This window comes from Lynx canadensis, chromosome D3 (assembly GCF_007474595.2).
Source record: "Lynx canadensis isolate LIC74 chromosome D3, mLynCan4.pri.v2, whole genome shotgun sequence".
Taxonomy (NCBI): Eukaryota; Metazoa; Chordata; class Mammalia; order Carnivora; family Felidae; genus Lynx; species Lynx canadensis.
Genome location: NC_044314.2, coordinates 36,601,887 through 36,622,265, shown reverse-complemented (window position 1 = coordinate 36,622,265; position 20,379 = coordinate 36,601,887). Strand labels below are relative to the sequence as shown.

Sequence of the window (20,379 nt, the reverse complement as noted above, 5' to 3'; positions counted from 1 at the left end):
AGGAAAGAGCCTTAACAGTGAAGGCATGGGGAGACTCATCTGGGTAGGAAGCAGAAGGAGCAGGTGTCCTCTGGACTGGGGAAATTTACAGGCTGAGTAGAAGGAACCAGTAGAGAGGAAAGAGATGGAAGGTGAGCTGGAATGAGCATAATTGAGAGGAAATGCCCAAAGGAGATAGACTGAAAGCATAGGAAGAGAGGCTGTGTGGTCTCCATCCTCTGACAAAGGAGGCAGCAAGGTCTTATGCTGAGGACAAAATAGGTGGCAGTGAGCATAGGGGCTTCGGGAGGGAACCCGTGGTGTTTGGATTCATTCAGGAATCAAGCAGGGATGAAGAGATGTAGGACTGAGACGACTTGGCATGACATGGTCTCAAAACCAGTGTGGAAGTCTGAGAGTGGGTGTTTGGAAGGGAGTGGCAGTAGTGAGGATGGTAGCCTTCTAGAAAGTAGCCCAGGCTAAGAAGTGACCAGCCATAGAGTCCTAGAGGGGAGGTTAGGAGACCCGAGGGGTCAGGGGACAGTGAGGGACAGTTTCTGGTGCCATCTGCCTAGAAGGAGAAAGGTGAGAGGAAGACTGTGGAAGATGCTGAAGGAACATGCAAAGGAAGAGGGTCCTAGAAGTTAACCATCATCAGAAGGGAGAATAAGAGGGGAGTGTGGTCTAAGGGTCCTGCCTGAGCTTGGCACATGGGCAGGAACAGCGGAAGATGGAGCATTTGTCACCCCAGCACAAGTAGCCACAGGTACCCATTTGGTCTCCACTGGGGAGACTTTGGGGACTAGACATCCCTGCTCCCCGTTGGCACTTCCACACTTAAGAGCATGTGCTCATAACATGGGATTGCCTTATACCCAGAACTCCGCTGTGGTTACTTTGTACAAAAGTTAAAAAAACAAAACCAAAGTAAAGCCAAAATGTCCATTCTTTATCATCACCTTCCAACTTTTTTTAATTGAAAGGAAGTGGCAGAACCACTTTTGGATCTGAAGGAAGGAATAGACCAACTGGAGAACAATAAAACCTTGGGCTTTATCCTGTCTACTCTCTTAGCCATTGGGAACTTTCTAAATGGAACTAATGTAAGTCTTTTATATTCCTCATTCTCCTACCTCCCTTGTCACAAAGTTCCTGCCTTTCATTTGCTGAGGGAGGTTGTACCTCTGGTCCTCCAAAGCACAGATGAACAAGTTAACTTTTGTATTGCTGGAAAATCTAGAAGGAATTTTGTCCTAAACTTATCAGGGCCTATTTATTTGAGCCTGTATCTTGCTGTACAAACAGGAAAACTTAGAAAAAAAAATTGCTACTCTCGAAATGACATCGGAGAGAGTTTCTTTTGTCCTCCTCCCCCATTTTTTTCCCGAACTTATTGCTTGAATGTTTGTACTTATATACATTATAAAACAAACTTTTTTAAAAAATGGCCTATCTTTGGTCAGGAAGCAGCAAAGTAGAGGGCAAAGAGAGAAAGAAAGTTGAGATACCCAGATGCCAGAGACCCAGCCTCCCAGCACTCTGATTTAGGCATAGAGGCCTGGGGTAGCTCATGTCTGGGAAAGGGCTAGAGGCTCATTTCATGTTCAGTATGGCTGGTCTATGTGTGATCAGCTAAGGATAATGGAGCATGTGGCCTGAGAAGCTCCAGTCACAGAGGAACTAAATATTAGGCTACTCCAACAGGACATTGATTCCAACCATTTGTGCCTTTCGAAGAGCCTGTGTCAAACTTGTGCTCCTTGTCTTTTATTTAATGTTCACCAAACAGGCCAAAGCGTTTGAGTTAAGCTACCTCGAGAAGGTTCCAGAAGTCAAGGACACCGTGCACAAGCAGTCGCTTCTCCACCACGTGTGCACCATGGTGGTGGAAAACTTCCCAGACAGCTCCGATCTGTACTCGGAGATCGGGGCCGTCACCAGGTCAGCCAAGGTATGTCTGTGGGCCCAGAGGAGTGGGCCGTGTCTCTCCCTCAGATGCTGGATCTTTGCCAGTCATCTCTGAGGGGCACAGGCTCTATGAAGTAAAAGTGTCCAAGTGCTGCTTGCAACCCTTGCTCTAGAGTTTGTGGATATGACCTGTCTCATGCTGTTGGTAATGGACTTTTAAGATCCTTTTCCCATCTCTGGTTCTCCATCAGATTCTTTCCTACTGAGGTATGTGAGGCAAGCCTGCCATCCCAGTCCTGACTGCTACATCCACGGCTGAGCAGTGTTACTCACCAGGCCTGGATTCTCCCAAGCTTTAAAACTTCCCAGCTTGCTTGGAACTTCCCAGCTCAGGCAACAATGTCAAAAAGATGCAATTTGGCTCCTGCTAAGACTTCCATGGGACCCTGCTGTGAAACGTGGAGCCAGGAAACAGGGCACACCTGGCCTCCTGCTCCCCCCCCCCCCCACACACACACACAGATTGGCTATTCCTGTGATCTTTCACAGAGGGAACCGTTTTATAGGGCTGTAAACAGTATAGAGCATTGGCCCCTCGGCTGCAGACTCTTAAATTGAGTGCAGAGCTAAAGAGCTTCATGAACTTGTGTTTATTAGAACAAAGACAGTCGCAGTAGCTGGGCACCCAGCTGCCCCCACTTGCAGGAACATCACTGAGGCTGACCAGCCCCAGAGGAACCCCAAACACAGCAGAACTGGGAGATGTGAGGGTCTTGGGAGCAACAGGAAACTCATGGGGAGGGGCTGAATAGGGCAACAGGAGTCAGAGACCAGTGTGGAGGAAACTTCTAGAAACCCAACCTGGGCAGGCTGAGGAGCTGAAAGCAGACAGCCTTTAGCTCTGGGACACACTGGACTCTAGTGTAAGAAGAGGAGAGAGAGAGTGGTGGGAAGAGGGGACACATGGGGAGGGGGCTTTGCTGAGGCCTCCTTCACGGAACTCCCTCTCTCTGCCTTCTCCCACAGAACTGGCCTGTGCTGCCCCAGGGGCTGGGACCCTCCTTCACCTGCCTCCGGAGCCACAGGCTGGCAGCTGCCGGGTACAACGAGCAGGGGGTCCTGGGCCGGCCTGATGTGCACCTGCCTTGAGGTAGAAGGAGGCAGGCCGGAGATCTCCCAGCCTCAACAGCTGACCACAGGCTTCTAAGTACAGACTCCTTTACTTCACAGGCAGCCTTACTGCGTTTACTCTGTGCCAGGCACTGTTCTGAAGTGTTTACAAATATTACTTCAGTATCCTAACCAAGACAAAAAGCCCCTCTGAGTGTCTCAACAGGGGGTCCTCCAATCCCTGCTCTGACACCCACCACGAGCACCTCCTCAGAAGGCAGTTTGTTAGGAACACCTCTGTCTGAGACAGAGTCTGCTGCGTGGCTAGGGTCATCTTGGTCTTGTTACGGGACCCACGCAGATCAAATCGGTTCCCTTTTTATAGGTGGTCCTTTGTTCTTTCCCAGGGCCTTCTCCTAGGTGGAGCCTGCTTCTAGCTAAGTAGCCCTGGCCTAGGAGTCCTGATACCGGGCTGACCCCCAGTGACTGGCCCAGCGCCCCCCTCAGTATCAGGCCTTCCCCAAAGGATGCTTGGTGATTAGTTAAACAAAAACTAAATAACTTATTCTTGTCTGAAGATTGGCTACACAAGCCAAAAGTGCAGGTAGGTTTTACCTATTAACTTCGGCAATTACTAGAGATGACTATTGACCCAGCTCTCTGTGGCTTGCAAGAGGGTATCTACCGCTACTCCGCCTTTACTCCCAAAGCCTTTGTGGGTATTGAGGGATCCTTCTACGTGGACCGGTACAAAATAAGGCTCAAGAAACCTCAGCCCTAGTTGCATTCACTCTGTCCTGTGGTGTCACACGTCAGGCCTCAGCATTACAACCCCCAAGGGGCAGACTGCCCTGGCGTCTGCAGGATGACTGTCCCTGAGCCGTCCCACAGCATCCCAGTCTGACTTGATAAGGTTTGACTTTGCTTCAGAACACAGCTCACGGGTCTTCCTACAGACACAAGTGGCCCCTATGGAGCAGTCCTCAGGAGAGGTCTCCTGGCAAGGACTTCCTTCTCCAAGAAGGCAACAAGTCCAGCTCTCTAACTGAGGTGGAATTAAAAAAAAAAATTTGTTTTTAATGTTTATTTATTGTAGAGACAGAGAGTGGAGGAGGGGCAGAGAGAGAGAGGCAGACGCAGAATCTGAAGCAGGCTCCAGGCTCTGAGCTATCAGCACAGGGCCCAACGCGGGGCTTGAACTCGTGAACCATAAGATCATGACCTGAGCTGAGGTCGGACGCTTAACTGACTGAGCCACCCAGGTGCCCCTCTGAGGTGGAATCTTAAAGGGGCAAATCTAGGCGTAAGGCATGCCGGTTGAGAACTTAGACCGAAGAAACTCAGAGAAAGCCAGAGAGATTGAGGGTTCAGATCCCAGTTCCACTGCTTACGGCTGTATGGTCTCTCACAAGTTACTTAACCTCTCTGTGCGTCGGTTTCTCCCCTGCAAAGTGGAGCTAGTAGCAGAATCGGAGGTCATGAGGGAATTGTGAAGGCTCAGGTCGCGTGTCCTAGCAGGCCTTCGGCCAGGCAGGCAGCCAGCCAGATGAGGCAGCCTTCCAGCCCCCCTCCAAAGAAGCTGCATTAAGCTCCAACCCTGAAATGGCACTTCTCACAAGCCTCCCACCTGGCTCCTGTCGGCAATAGGCTTCTTTCTTCTGCCCCCACCTTAAGGGCTAAAGTGTCACCTGGTCAGACTGCACAGGGCTGCTCAGTGCAGATCTGAGCTGCACTGAAGTCATTTTATTGTGTAGCCGGGCCCTGCCAGATGCAAATGAGGACAGATCCAGAGAATTATGGTTAGACCTATTACAATTGCCTTAAAATCTCCTAGACATTACTTGTCAGTCCCAGGTCATCCTTTGCTAGACTTATTCTTTGAACTATTTAGTCCTTTTCTAAATCTGCCTTTTTTTCCTCCCTCTCAGCTGAACACCTGATATATTTTTTTTTCTCAGCTCTACTAAGACCCAGAATCTGTCATCTAATCTGGACCCAGAATTCCTTTGGTTTCAAGCAAATCATTTTTCTCAAAGTCCCATGAATCCCCTGCTTACCTGAATCCCAGGACTCTGCCCAAACTTGCCTTCTGTTTTTGGCTCTTCAGCACCCAAGAAACCCAGGACTTGCAATGTCTTGCCTGGCCCCCAGGGCATCTCTTGTGCTCAGCAAGGCTTTATCCTGTCTGGTGAAAGATCCCCTCATTGAATTGACCTTTCTTGACTTGATCTCTTCCATTGTCTCAAGGAGAGCGGGACCACTCCCGCAAGTGCCCTGGGCACTCACGTCTCTTGACCTCCATCATCTAAGAATGGTGGTTCACCTCCAGGCATCTGCTTTCTCCTTCTGACTTTGATTTGCCCTGTGTTCACCTTTTCCCACCAACTCCCACTCTCCATCTACTTCTGTGCCCTCGGTCTCCTCCCTAGGTTTATCTGTTTCTGCCTCTCCTCCTAGCCTTCTCGTTTGTTTCCCCTGTCCTGTATCTCTCTCCATTAAATGCCCTCAAATGCATTTTTTTCCATGACTCTTTAATTCACATAATTTCTAGTCTAGCAATTCAGTAAAAGAATCACTTTAGAAAGCCTGAGTTCAGGCAACCTCCATTAAGTCACGCTGTTCCCGCTTCCTTGAAGAGCATAGTGGGTGCTATGACACATCTGTTCTTTGCACACATGGCTTCCAGCTGCCAACAAGAGCTGTGTGTGCGTGTCTCTCTCTCTCCAAAACACACACACACACACACACACACACACACACACACACCTGGTGGGTTCTGCACATCCTCAGGGTTTGGTCTGTACACCTGTTTATACAATAAGCCTCCTCAAGAACAGCATCTCGGTCTCAGTCAACATTTGTCTTGGTGTTCTTAGCGCCTGGTATAGGAACTGACATATACCGCTTTCTCCATGGGTGTGGGATGAATGAATGAATGAATGAATGGGTGGATAAATAGTATTTGTCACACAGTGTACAAAAGACCAGCTGGGAAGAGAAGCTGCCTGCCCCTTAGCCGGCCCCACCATATTAGAACCATCCATGTATGATATGAGTGGTGTATTCCTATAACCCTAAGTGAAAAATCATCTCTGAAGAACAAGAGTCCTCTGAAAAATTTTATGAGACATCTGCTCAGTTCATCTTGTACTAGGCTTCCTTCATATCATGTTTTAATTTACAGTTCCCAAAGACTTTCCTAAGATTTCTTTCCAAATATGGGGGGGGGGGCGGTAGGGAAGAATGATATTTGCATTGGGTTCTTTTGGAGAACAGTCTTATCACTAAATAATCTGATGTCAAGATAATGACAAATACACATGTAGATACTTTTTAGGCCATAAATATGTTTGTATTTCAACATGTAAATTTGGTTTTGATGTTTGTTTCTTCCCGGAGGCAGTTCACTTTCCTGGTTCAGGTCGATGTCTGGTTGTTTCAGCACATTTGTAATGTTCTCCCTCTGATTTTCAGGTTGACTTTGATCAACTTCAGGATAATTTATGTCAGATGGAGAGAAGATGCAAAGCTTCATGGGATCACCTCAAGGCAATTGCAAAACATGAAATGAAACCCGTTTTAAAACAACGAATGTCAGAGTTCCTAAAAGACTGTGCAGAACGAATTATAATTTTAAAGATTGTCCATAGAAGAATAATTAACAGGTAAGTAGATCAAGGAACTAATGGAAACACCTGTAAAATGGCATGTTGAAAATATTCTACAAACCAAGATCTGAAGGTTAAGGTTCCAAAAATTGTACTGTAAATCCTTGCTACATAGAAAATATACCTTTGTACATGTTTGTTTCACGGGTATTTAATTTTCTTACACACACACACACACACACACCCAAGAATATGATGCCATTGAATTTTGAGGTTGGAAGGAATCTTAGGGATCATGTGATCCACACATCCCATTTGAGTAGGAACTGCATCTATAAGATCCTTGACAAGCTGACCCCTGTATCCCTGCAGCTGCTTGAACAGTTCTGCGTACCTACGGCACGTGTCGTCGCAAGGCAGCCTGACTCGTTCGAAAAGCTCTTTCTCTATATAACGTGCAGCATGCCCTCTAAGACCCTCCCCTTGTTGATTCTCCAATGGCTGCTCCACTGCCGCCCTCCTGGATGAGGCCTGGGCCCCCCAATGGGTGCCACCCTCTGCACCAGCCTTCCTTAGGGTCACAGGGATGTGCAGGGATGTGTCAGGCCTTTCTTGCCTACGAGGAGGCTGGCCAGGGTCCAGGCCTGTCTCAGCTGTGAGCAGAGGCAGCACCAGGACCAGAACCTGGGTCTTCTGACTTCCGGGGCCAGGGCATTTCTAACCACACACCACCACTCTCCTCTCTTTGCGATATCACAGAGTACAGTTGTAGGCTTCTCATCTGGGCCTTCAGGGTCTGAATGCTCTGTCCTGGGCCTACTGAGCCTGTGGACCTACAGGCCGTGGTCTCCCTGGAACAGGTGCTCTGGTGACAGACCTTCTGAAACAGGCCTCGTTGTGGTTCTGTTAAGAGAGCCCCTTGGAGCCAGCTCAACTGCAGGCCTTTCCCAGAGACCTGCCCCTTGGGCACACTCCCAGACCTCTATCTGAGCACTTTATTATCTTTTTAAGCAAATCGGCCGTATTTTCATTTATCTCTGTACATTTCCTATTTTTTATTCTTTTTTTTCTCTTCCTCTCTTTCATCTTTTAGCTTTTCTTTGAATCCACCCAGAACATCAGGAACCTAATTGCCTTGCCTGCATGTGAGCTCTTGCCTGGCTTGTGCCATTTGCTGCTTTGGGAATTGTACCTCCTGGGTCTTGGTCCAGGCTGTTGTAGGGCAAACAAGGTGGTGGTAGTCTTCAAATGGTAGACAGAGGGCGTCTGGGTGGCTTAGTTGGTAAAACATCCAACTCTTGATTTGGCTCAGCTCATGATCACAGGGTACATGGGTTTGAGCCCTGAGTGGGGCTCTGTGCTGATGGTGCAGAGCCTGCTTGGGATTCTCTCTTTCTCCCTCTCTCTGCCCCTCTCCATCACTTGGGCGCACTTGTGCGAGCGCTCTCTTGCTCGCTCGCTCTCTCAAAAATAAATAAACTTAAAAAAATAAAAATGTTAGGCAAGACAAGAATAGGGAACAGAATCTTCCCTCCAGGTTGAAGACCATCCGTTACTCAGTACTTCTGGAATTTAGTTGTAAATCCCTCTCCCTGCACTCCACCTTGACCTCTTAGTGCCCTCTGGGGAGGAGGGTCTTATCAGAGATTTGGTCAAATTTCTTAGTGAAATCAAAGTACACCATGCTTTTGACATAGTGAGCAAGTGGAGGCAGGGAATGTGAGCTGCTTCGGGCCTCCCTGCTTTTGTGTGATACAAGCAATTTCCAGCTTAAAACTACTGAAATAAACAAATAGTTTCCACTTGGAATGTTATGAAACTGGAGTAATTTTCTGAAAGTCTTGGAAAGCTGTTATGCCTGATCACATTAGCCATATTATCCTGAATAGGTAAAAACTCATTTTGGTGATTCCTTAAGCTAGTGTGTGTGTGTGTGTGTGTGTGTGTGTGTGTAAAATGTATATAGTTTGCCCTGGTTGTCCTATTCTCCCTGGTAAGCTGGTCACCCAAATGATGGTTGCTGTTGCATGACCTAGATCCCTGTCTCCTCACTGTTGGCCATCCCATGCGGGATGACCAGCACGAGCTAGGAATCCACCGTAGTTATTGTGGATGGTAAAAGAGCATGGCTCTGTGCTGACAGCTTGGAGCCTGGAGCCTGCTTCGGATTCTGTGTCTCCCTCTCTCCCCCTCCCCCACTTGCACTCTGTCTCTGTCTCTTTCTCAAAAATAAACAAACATTTTTTAAAAAGGCGGGGCTGGGGGTGTGCAGGGAGGTAGGGCTAAAGGGCAGGTCCAGGTAGTGGCCAAGCAGAAGCATCTAAGCCATAGAACCCTGGGTTTGAATGAAGTGGTTAGCCGGAAGGCCATATGTAGAACTGATTAAAGCCGGAATATCTTGTCGAAATGGCACTGGGGGACTGAGAGCCCCAGCGGCTGTGTTTCCTCTTTCCCTCCCTCGCTCCCAGCATTCCCAGGAGCATAGCCTACACTGCTGTGGTCTAATATGTTCCCTTTACACTTAGGGAACTGAGACCCAGAAAGGACTAGAACCCTAGGTGAGGTGAGTACAGGTGCCTTATGGGCTTGCAGGTCAGCCTAAATATTGCAGATCAGAAACTTGGAAGTAGCTAGGCCTTCATTTTTTTCCCTCACCTGCAAGTATATAAGAGTTATATTTTTATCTGTGTAATTAGGAATTCATTTAATAGGGCCCTTTTTAAAAGACACAGTGGTGACACAGACACGGCTCTGAGGCTCCCCGAGTATGAAGGTCATCCGTCTCTGGGGCATTAACTCAAGCCTGTGCAGGGAGCAGAGCTGCGGTTCTATTCTGAGGACGCTCAGCTGTACAGACAAAATAACTTTTGCTTATTTCGCCATTCAGCCCACCTCCTCAATGACCCACTGCCTGGCTGGGTAGCAGTCTGCCGACCTAGTCAAAGGATAAGCAGCTAAACTGTTAGTCTCCCGAATGTTTGGACTTCAAGAGTTCGACTCCTCCCAGCTACCCCTCCCGAAGTTGACCTTGGGGAAGTCCAGTGATTTCTAGAGCCCAGTGGTGAAGATGGGGGTAGGTTCTCCGATGGAGCCCTCTGGAAACTCACTAGCCTCCCACATGGACAGGCCAGGGCAGTTCTGCTCAGCACCTCCTGGTGTGACTGATGGGCTGAAAGGACAGCTCATCAGGTCTCCCCTCTGCTCCACTTGTGTCCTCAGACTCTGCAGGCTCTCTGCTCTCACCCCCTGGGTCCCTAGGGTCCACTGTCCACCACACAGGATCCATGAGGGCCAGTGAGTCTGGCCAGACCGTACTGCTTCCTCACCTTACAAGGCTGCCCTTCCCTCTCTGCCGGGGGCGGGGGGGGGGGGGTCCGTTTGGGCCCGGAACCCTCTGTTTCGTACCAGGGCCTCCTGGTGAGACAGAAGTTCCTCTTGCCCTCGGCACCCCTTAGCCTCTCGGCAGACTTCTCCCCACTCCAGGACCTTCTTGGGGAGAGATGAGAACGCACATTGGGCCTCCCACCTTCCTTGCTCCTTCATTCATGAAGCTAAAGAAGCAGATGCTTCTACCTCCCTGTCCTGTCTGGCCCTCCCTTAGTCCAGTGGGTCTCCTCTTGATAAAGGGAAATATAAAAGAACTTAGTCCTCTTTAGGTAAGACTTAGCTTTCAAAACCATTGCCTGGCTGAGAAAATCTCGTTCTGCATGGCTGAATCTGCGTCTTACCCTTTCCCTTCGTGCTGCCCCTCCAGCTGCCTCGTCTCACCTGCAAGCCCCTCACTCAGCTCCCGCAGACCTGTTAGGCTGAGCTGTATATGCTGTGGTGGGCGCTGGAGTGTGGGGGCCCAGATGCAAGTGCGGAGGAAGGCCTTGCTGGCCGGCACAGAGACAAGTGACACCCTGACTGGCTTCCTGGTACCCCCAGATCCACCCTTCCCCTTCCTGGGCCAGACCCTCTACTCAGTGGCACACTTGATGAAAAGGGTGGATGATGGGACCGATCAAAGATACTGGTTGTCCCCTGGTACTGGTTTTCTTGCACACGCTTTCCTATCTCAACACATCATGTTTTATACAGCCAGTGTATAATGGCAGGTAGTAGTAAGAGCCCGGAAGAAAAATTAAGAGTATAATTGAGACAGGAAGTGACACGGTGCTGTTTTACAAAATACATCAGGGAAGGCTTCTCTGAGGAGGTGATATTTGGGGCGGGATCCTTTAGGATGGGAGAGAGGGAACGGCTAGGAGTAGACACCTTTCAGAGCCTGTGGTCCTGCCAGTGGAATGCCTCTCTGCCCCTCTCACAGGCCCTGCAGGCTCTTAGCTCGGCCATCTCCGGGTCCACATAGCACGCCTGGAGTCCGAGGCTTGTTCAAGGGATCTTGAGGAGTCTAGTGCAGCTGGGGTCATTGGAGGTGAGACAGGAAGTGGGGCCAGTTATGTGGTACTGTGTGTGGATAGACCACATTTTGTTCATTTATTGATGGACGTTTGAGTCGTTTCTACTTTTTGGCTATTATGATTAATGTTGCTGTGAACATTTCTGTAGAGGTTTTGTGTGGGCACATATTTTCATTTCTTTTTTTTTTTTTTAAATTTTTTTTTTCAACGTTTATTTATTTTCGGGACAGAGAGAGACAGAGCATGAACAGGGGAGGGGCAGAGAGAGAGGGAGACACAGAATCCGAAGCAGGCTCCAGACTCTGAGCTATCAGCCCAGAGCCCGACGCGGGGCTCGAACTCACGGAGTGCGAGATCGTGACCTGGCTGAAGTCGGACGCTTAACCGACTGCGCCACCCAGGCGCCCCTCATTTCTTTTGTGGATATATATAGGAGCAAAAGTGCTGGGTCATATGGTAACCCTATGTTTAACTTTTTAGGAACTGCCAGACTTTTCCATAAGCAGCTGACTCATTTTATGTTCCCGTCTGCTACTGATTGAGGGCTCTAACTTCTCTGCACCCTCACCACCACTTGTTATTGTGTGTGTTTCTATTATAGCCATCCCAGTGAGTGTTAAGTGGCATCTCCTTGTGGTTTTGGTTGGCATTCCCCTAATGCTTAATAATGTCAAGCACCGCGTCATGCACTTATTAGCTATTTGTATATCTTTTTTTGGAGAAATGTCTATTCAGATCCTTTGTCCATATTTCATTTGTCTTTTCAGTGTTGGGTCATAAGATTTCTGTATATATTCTGGATACAAATCTCTTATCAGACATGATTTGCAAATATTTTCTCCACTTTGTGGGTTGTCTTTTCACTCTCGATGGTGTCCTTTGACACACAAAAGTGTTTAATTGGGGGGGGGGGCACCTGGGTGGCTTAGTCACTTGGGGGTCTGACTCTCGATTGTGGCTCAGGTCATGATCCCACAGTTTGTGGGATCAAGCCCCGCATCAGGCTCTGTGCTCACAGTGCAGAGCCTGCTTGGGATTCCCTTTCTCGCCCTCTCTCTCTCTGCCCCTCTCTCACTCGTGCTCTCTCTCTCTCTCTCAAAATAAATATTTTTAAAGAAGTGTTTAGTTTTGATGAAGTCCAGTCTATCTGTGTTTTTCTTTGGTTGCTGATGGTGTCAGTGTCACATATAAGAAAGAAATCATTGCCTAATCCAAAGTCATGAAAACTTACAGTTTGTTTTTCTCCAACAGCTTTATAGGTGTAGCTAAATTCTCTGGTAGTAAACATTTTTTCAGCCCCTTTAATTACAAGTTGTATGTTTTATTATTTTTCACATAAGGAATAAGCCAATTTCTCTCATTTGAAAACCAATCAAAACCCCTATTCAAACAGTAAAAATTAGAATGATCAAAATCCAAAGTAGTTGTCCATAAATAGTGGTATCCTTTATATAATACTGTTCCGTCTACATAAAAATGTCCCTCTGTCTTCTCGTATCTTCTTTCTCATTTCCGGATAACTAAAAATCGTGTACATGTTTGCTTATTTAATTTCCTTTACAAAATTGCTAAGTCACTAAAATCCACTAATTTTTAATTTAGAAGTTAAATAGCTGAAATTTATTTTGTGCTGCTTGTTTGGTGCTTCCTAATAAAATTAAGATTGTATATGATATCATGAGAAAATATTTCGGAATATTTACTCACAAAAAATTTTATCAGCATTTTTACAAACCATCTGTTGACAACTCATGTGATCACGTGTGTTCCAGTTGTTGCGAAAGCAGGTCATCGAGGAATCACTAAGCAATATTCCCTTATTCCTTATTCAGTTCCTACATAATCTAGAAACTGCGGTCTTTTCTTTAAGACAGTGCTTCATCCTTTCTCTTACGAAAGATTTGCGTACACATTTTAGAAAAACATTAAAACACTGATAAGCAAAAGGAAAACAGTAATCTAAAATCCTAACACCTAGACATCCTCCTTCAGCGAGAAAGCGAGTTGAATTTGACTTCTGGTTGCATTTTTCACTCAAGTCTCTTCAACCCCAAAGCCTGAGGAACGAAGCACAATGCCTGCCTGGTTGGTTTCTTACTGAAAGTTTTGAGACCGTAGGTTTTTGTTCTTTAAAACTGAAGCCATCACCATTATCGTGTGTTTTATCGCAGGTTCCATTCCTTTTTGCTCTTTATGGGCCACCCACCTTACGCGATTCGGGAAGTGAACATAAACAAGTTCTGCAGGATCCTTAGTGAATTTGCACTGGAGTATCGCACCACCAGGGAAAGGGTTTTGCAGCAGAAACAGAAACGGGCCAACCACAGAGAAAGAAATAAGACCAGAGGGAAGATGATCACCGATGTAAGTTTCATGTCATTTATTGTGAAAGTAGATCAACCATAAAATCTCCCCGCAGTTTGGGAGCTGTGCTCCCCACCCCCCACTGTGAAAAAAATGTCCATCTTTTAAAAAGTGCTCGTAAACTATTCCTCTACTATTTCTGCGAAAATCTATATAACGTACGTGGGACTAATACATGTAAATTAAGGATGTGTGGCTGGTGGAGGGACTTTAACCCATATTGGGGTGTTGTGGGATGTGGTGTCATTAAAGGCTTGATTCTTCAACCTCTGGGATGTGGGTAAAAGTGGAAGAAAAGAAAACAGTTAAATGGTGATGCCACTTATCATAGGAAGACAGGTATACTACTGATTTGGGAGTTGATTCAAGAGTTTCATCATCATAACGATGCTATGTGCAACCAACCAGTTGACCCATGGGCAACCCATTCTAGGCCTCTGAATAGAGAAATAATTGGTGAGGTTGGTCAAAGACATAATCTGAGGGCTTCCTGGCAGTCCCTTGAGTCAGAGGATATTCAGGTGGGAAGAAATCTGGACAACAGTGAATCCAACAGGAGTTCCCTTTAGCCCCTGGGGGGGCGGTCGGGGGGGAGCCTCTGCACACTTACATGCTTGCCTCGCTCCTGGGCTTCTCTCTCCCACCTCAGCCCTGAGCCCCCCAGGTCCCGGGTGCCATGGGCATTCAGATGGGAGATGTTCTATAAGTAGAGGGGAAAGGGATGTGTGAAGAAGCCAGAGACAAATACATACCATGCAGGTGCCTCTTTCTGATGTGTCTTTATGAAATTGATCCCATCTGTGCATGGACTCGAGAAGCACACTGGCTCTGTGATACAGAGGTTGGAGAGGGTAAAGGACCAAGCAACAGGGAGTGTCATCGTCCTGGGGGTTGCAATTCTCAGTGAAACTCCAGTCAGACATATTTCTTTAGGGAGGAATAAAAGCAGTTAAGAAGACCCCAGGCTACCTTCTGCGCCCCGATGCGTGTGTGTGTTGTGGGAAAAACGGAGTGCACACGATTCCTGTCCACATTCTTGAGGGATCTGACATTTATGTGGCGACCGAATCCATCATCTTAGAAATGTTGTCATTTTATGGCAGTTCTGTGGACCACCAGGGACCAACCCCCTCACCCAAACTCCTTGTTCCCTTGGAATTTTCTTGACCCTTAAAGAGTGCTCAGTTCATTTGTCTGTGGAGGGAGTCCTCTGTGCAGCCCCCTGGCAGTTCTGAATGCCAGTGCCATCACTGAGAGTTTTCCTTCTCCTCTCCTGAAATCTGGGTTCAATAGGATGTTTAGCCTCCCAGAGGACAGCAACAGGAAGCAAACTGAATCCATTTGGTTAAACTGTGGCCCACTTTGCATTCCACGGTGTTATTTTTAAAAGTTTAAAAGGGGCTTACTTGCTTTTGTGGAAATGAGACACATTGGAGGGTGAAAAATACAAGCCCAATATGCTTATAGTTACGAAAACACATGATAATTTCTTGCCAAATTTTTGAGATTTTTTTTTTTACAGATCCCACTAATTTTTTAATTCTGTCCTTCTCCGAAAACATTCAGCTTGCCTATTTATAAATGGGTAAATGTTTCTGCAGTTTGATTCAAAAATATTTAAATTTCCATTAAAATGTGGGCTGTTCAGGCTTCATCCTCAACATAGTCCCTGTTTTCAGTGGTCAGAGTGGCATCATCCACGTACAAAGACTGCCATCTGCTGGAAAACTAGGATATTGTCACATAAGGCAAAGTGTATAGCTTCTTTTCTCAATTCTCACTTATGTGCCCAGCACTGCACTGGGCACTAAGGAAGATGTGACTGCAATAAAAGACAAGCTATACCCCAAGGGTATCCTCATGATCTGGTTAGAAAACAACATATACACAACTTACACTACTAAAAACATAGGCGATAGATTGAGTCCCTGAACAGTAGGGCTGTAAATGATTTTTAGAGAAAACTGTGTAGTAAATCATTTTTAATAAAGATTCTGGGTAAAATGAAGGTGGAAGTGGTAGCAGTCAAACAGACATGATTTGGCGGAAAAACTTTTTTTAATGTTTGTTTATTTTGAGAGAGAGAGCGAGAGGGCGCACGTGGAAGGGGCAGAGAGAGGAAGAGAGAGACTCTCAGGCAAGCTCTGCACCATGCACAGAGCTCGACGCAGGGCTCAGTCTCATGAACCGTGAGAACACGACCTGAGCCAAAATCAAGAGTCGGACACTTAGCCAACTGAGCCACCTAGGTGCCCTGAAAAAGCAATTATTTTCCAAGATAGAGTGAAATCTGGGTAAAATCTGAAGACCCTGTGTTTAGAGTCAGCCCTGTATCTGTCCTTGTGTGCCTGTCCCTCCTCTTCTTTCTCTGTTTCTAAAATGAAAAAGGCTTCCTTTCTCAAAATCCAGGAGTCCTCCCAGCTAAGGGTCAATATTAAATTAAATTAAATAGTTCCTCCTCCTTGTTCCCTGAAGTAGTTCTAGACAAAATGGTGACATAGACAAGGCAGCACAAGACTGCGGTGGCCTGTCTACTGTCATCATACTCAAGATGGGCAGCAAGAACTCAGGCTATCAGTCCCATGACCTCCACATCCGGGGACAGTGGGAGGTCTTGAAAATGAACCAGCCAGTTATTTTAGCAACAAAATGGGTTTATTTGGGAATGGCAGAGGAATTGCAATTTGGGACATGTAAGCTATGAAAAAACCATAGGGCAAGTCCAGAAAACAAAGGAAAGGAATGCTACTTTATAGACAAAAGAGGAAATTGGGAGAGGCTACTTCCAATGAAAAGTCCATTAGGAAAAAAGTGAGAGTTCGGGGTGGTGGTGGTTTCTCATTGGCTGAGTTGTGGTAGTCTCTCATTGGCTGGGCTGTTGCCAGGCAAGAAGGAAATCTTCATCCCTCTTGCTGGGGTGCTAAGGTAGGCTTCTTCCTGTTGGTGGCTGCAATTGATGACAGCATTAAGACATGAGAGCTTCCCCTTCTGGCTTCCTATTTTAAATGTTTCCTTCAGTTTCACAGACATTTATCCTCCATTAACCCCAGCTTCCTCTTCTAGAAAAAGGGAATGCTAGTTACTTTGGGGGATGTTGAGAGGGCTAGAGATTCTGTATAGGTAACACCTTATACATGTGCTAATGATGAGAAAATGCCAATCATCCTGGTAAAATAATAAGTTCTAAACTAGAAATAAAAATAGAGCAGGACTCTTATCTCTGAGTGTGGTGTCATTTGCCTGGGGATGGTGTGGAACTTGATGAATCAGAAGCATTTTGTCATTTCAGCTGCTGAAACTTTAGTCTGTTCTCAAAACCCTTGTGTCTGAGGGAAGCAGGAGTGCTGACACATAGGGGCACTTGTACCCCAATATTTATAGCAGCACTTTCAATAATAGCCAAATTATGGAAAGAGCCTAAATGTCCATCAGCTGATGAATGGATAAAGAAGATGTGGCTTGGGGCGCCTGGGTGGCTCAGTTGGTTAAGCGTCCGACTTCAGCTCAAGTCATGATCCCACGGTCCATGAGTTCAAGCCCCGCATCGGGCTCTGTGCTGACCCCTCAGAGCCTGGAGCCTGTTTCGGATTCTGTGTTTCCCTCTCTCTCTGACCCTCCCCCGTTCATGCTCTGTCTCTCTCTGTCTCAAAAATAAATAAATGTTAAAAAAAAAAAATGAAGATGTGGTTTATATATACAATGGAGTACTACTTGGCAATGAGAAAGATTGAAATCTGGCCATTTGTAGCAACGTGGATAGAACTGGAGAGTATTATGCTAAGTGAAATAAGTCAGAGAAAAACAGATACCATGTTTTCACTCTTATGTGGATCCTGAGAAACTTAATAGAAGACCAGGAGGGAGGAGAAGGGGGAAAAAAAGTTACACAGAGGGAAGGAGGCAAACCATAAGAGAATCTTAAATACAGAGAACAAACTGAGGGTTGATGGGGGGGGGGGGGGGGGGGAGAGGGGAAAGTGGGTGATGGGCATTGAGGAGGGCACCTGTTGGGATGAGCACTGGGTGTTGTATGGAAACCAATCTGACAATAAATTATATATATTAAAAAAAAAAACAAAAAAAACAAATCCTTGTGTCTGATCTGTGGGCCTGGTCTTGTAACCTCAGTGGAAACAGGTTAAATTGAGGGTGTGTTTAATCTAAAATCAAGAGATGGGCGTGACTTTCACCTTCATTTTGTCTTTTTTTTTTTAATTTTGTTTAATGTTTATTTTTGAGAGAGAAGGAGAGAGAGCATGCACATGAGTGGGGGAGGGGCAGAGAAAGAGGGAGACACAGAATCCAAAGCAGGCTCCAGGCTCTGAGCTGTCAGCACAGAGCCTGACACGGGGCTCGAACTCATGAAGCACGAGGTATGGCCTGAGCTGAAGTTGGTGCTTAATTAACTGAGCCACTCAGGTTCCCCTGCCCTCAGTTTATCTTTTAAAAAAAGATATTTTATTTAAAAGTTACTTAAAGAAGTTTATCTGGTGATAATTAAAAGTTTGGCATGTCAGCTCAGAAAGCCTCCATGAGGGGCAGGTAAGAGTTTTAGAAGAACTGAGTTTCATGTTTCGGAGGAAAGGGTAACAGGACCCATTCTACTTGGGCGGTTGTTCTGCGTGTTCTGCCTTCCCTGTGTGTGGAAGGACCTGGCAGCCTAGGTGGGGAGGGCTCTGGCATTCGGGATGAGAGGGAGGACAGTAGCTGGCAGAGAGCATTGGGCAGATGGAGGCTGGTTCACTTACGGAGGGCCCTGGTAACTGGCAGTTGTGGTGGGTTCCACAGGACATGGCCAGCTGAATCGCAGGCCACAGAGCTGGGAGTCAGATCTTAATTGTCCGGAAACCAGGTATGCTGGCTATCAGCCCTTGGGCGGCCTCAGGAGGTTGGTCTGGAGCCCCACAGATTCCTCCTGACTTTGGTCAGAACTGGCCTTGGGGCTCACAGAGGGAATGTCTGGACGAGGGCAGGAGGGTTGTGCAGTCAGGGCCTGGCAGTTCCCGAATCAGGAGGGCGCACCCCGGTTTTGATGGCCAGTTTCTGTATTTGGAATTTGCTATGACATTGAGATGCTCTCATCTTTGCTGACTTCTACACCGTCTAAGAATCCCTTCTGTCTTTTCCATCCTGTCCTGTCCTCTCGGGCAGACTGACGAAGAGGATGAAGTGGAGGTAGGACTGTTGATAAACATGAAGAATGCCACATTTGGCCTTCCCAGGCGTGCTGTAGAGTCTAACTTAACATAAGCGGCATGAGGCATCAGCACCATTCAGTGCTCTAAACCATGCATGGTTGTTTTCTGGTTGCTTTCGTGTGATCACTAACCTCCTGACATGGGTTCTCATCATGCTGTGTATGCCAGGAATCAAGGGTTACCTGCATTTTCCAAGCTGTGCCTGAGTCCCAGGCCTTGTCAGGAATGGCCAAGTTCTAATATTGGAGATACTCTCCAATATTGGAGAAGTGGACAGGGAATTTACCCTCAAGCCCCCTGCCTGAGCCTTTTGGCAACTCAAATATGAGAACTGGATTCTAGAATAACCGTAGAAAGAGCCCTAAAACCAAACAGGAAGTGGGATAGTGGCCACGAAAGCAGTCCCCTCTCATGGGCAGCCTTTGACTTGTGTCTATTTTCTCAGCCGGAATCCATCGGGTTCGTTGGGATTCACGTGTGCAGGGGTGGGATGACAGGGCTCCTCCTCCTGGGTCCGGTGCAGATGGGAGAACCAGAGACCAAGTCAGGGCTGATGGGCCCTGGGAGATGAGGAGGGAGCAGTGCAGATGGCACGAGCAGATGAGTCCTGGGCTCTGCTGCCATGGCTGAGACACTCGATGACAAGAGGAAGCCAGGAATCTGTAGAGCTGCTCTTTGCAAACATTAGTCTGACTGACTTTCTGTTTCTCCTCCAGATGTTTGCCCTTGTGTACATATGGCCCAGTGTTCTAGCATACCTCTTTTAAAACATCTAAACCCTGATTCTTTGCTCAGCTACAATTAGAGAATTTCACCACGTACATGTACTGCATGTTCGAACAACTACATTTCTGACACGGCCAGAAGTAGCGAGTGTTGCCCAACTCAGTTTCAGCATGAATTTCTGTGTCATGTTCGGGTCTGGGCCCTGCAGCTGATTCCCTTGGGGTCTTTGGCATGTCACTGAATCTTCAGTTTCCTTCTCTGTAAAGTGAGATGGGACTAGATCTGGAAAGATTCTACCCATCGCTTACTGTGGTATGATTGTGTGACTGAATCCCAAGTTTTAAACCATCGTAAGTGGTAGATAAGAAAATTTTAAGTGCTTTCTGGTGGTAAATTTAAAAACTTGATAATGTGATTAACGGGGCATGTTTGAATTCTCACATCAGGGCTTTGGGGTTGGAAACAGATTTGGTTTCTGAGTGCTTCCCAGGGTTGATGTCAGTCGTCCCTAGCAGGCAGCCACCGAGGGAATCTGCAGTGGGCCGGGAGAGACTGGAGAGGGGAGGGCCGGGTGTGGTCCTTCTGGGACCATGGCTTTTCTTTCTGGTCAGAGAACTTGTGGCATACATGGATGGGTGTCATTGGCTCATTGACAACCTCAGTGACTGCCCTAGCGAATGCATCTGCAGAATGCACACAAACAACGAAGAGGGAGGTTTTCCTCAACGAAACATTTTGTGGGCTTGAGTTGGTGTTTTGGGGAGTCACCTCCCCCCCTCACCCCTACTTTGGTCTTGTAGTCCGGCAAGTTCTCCAGCAGCTCTCCAGCGCCTCTGAGCCAGCCGCAGGGCCTGAGCTACGCGGAGGACGCCACGGAGCACGAGAACATGAAGGCCGTGCTGAAGACCTCATCGCCCGCCGTGGAGGATGCCACCCCGGTGCTGGGCGTCCGCACACGCAGCCGAGCGAGCCGAGGTAACTCCTGGGCCAGGGGCAGTTGAGGGGGGCTTCCCCAGATGACCACCCGCGGGGACCCGGTTCCCAGCACGAGGGTACAGGTTACTGGGCCCAGGAAGTATCTGC

At 47.3% G+C, this 20,379-nt stretch overlaps 1 protein-coding gene across 5 annotated transcripts in view; it reads left to right on the top strand.

Moving 5' to 3' along the window:
* The window catches only part of FHOD3 (formin homology 2 domain containing 3), a 480,663-nt gene that overhangs the window by 442,761 nt on the left and 17,523 nt on the right, over positions 1-20,379 (top strand). For 3 of the 5 annotated variants that reach the window (XM_030336761.1, XM_030336760.1, XM_030336759.1), the window contains 5 exons: positions 963-1,082; positions 1,769-1,930; positions 6,472-6,662; positions 13,180-13,372; positions 20,097-20,271. In XM_030336761.1, coding sequence (XP_030192621.1) covers positions 963-1,082; positions 1,769-1,930; positions 6,472-6,662; positions 13,180-13,372; positions 20,097-20,271 — 841 coding nt within the window. Of the gene's footprint in view, positions 1-962; positions 1,083-1,768; positions 1,931-6,471; positions 6,663-13,179; positions 13,373-18,523; positions 18,548-20,096; positions 20,272-20,379 lie in introns of all 5 variants that reach the window. The other 2 variants (XM_030336758.1, XM_030336762.1) reach the window with 1 other exon arrangement.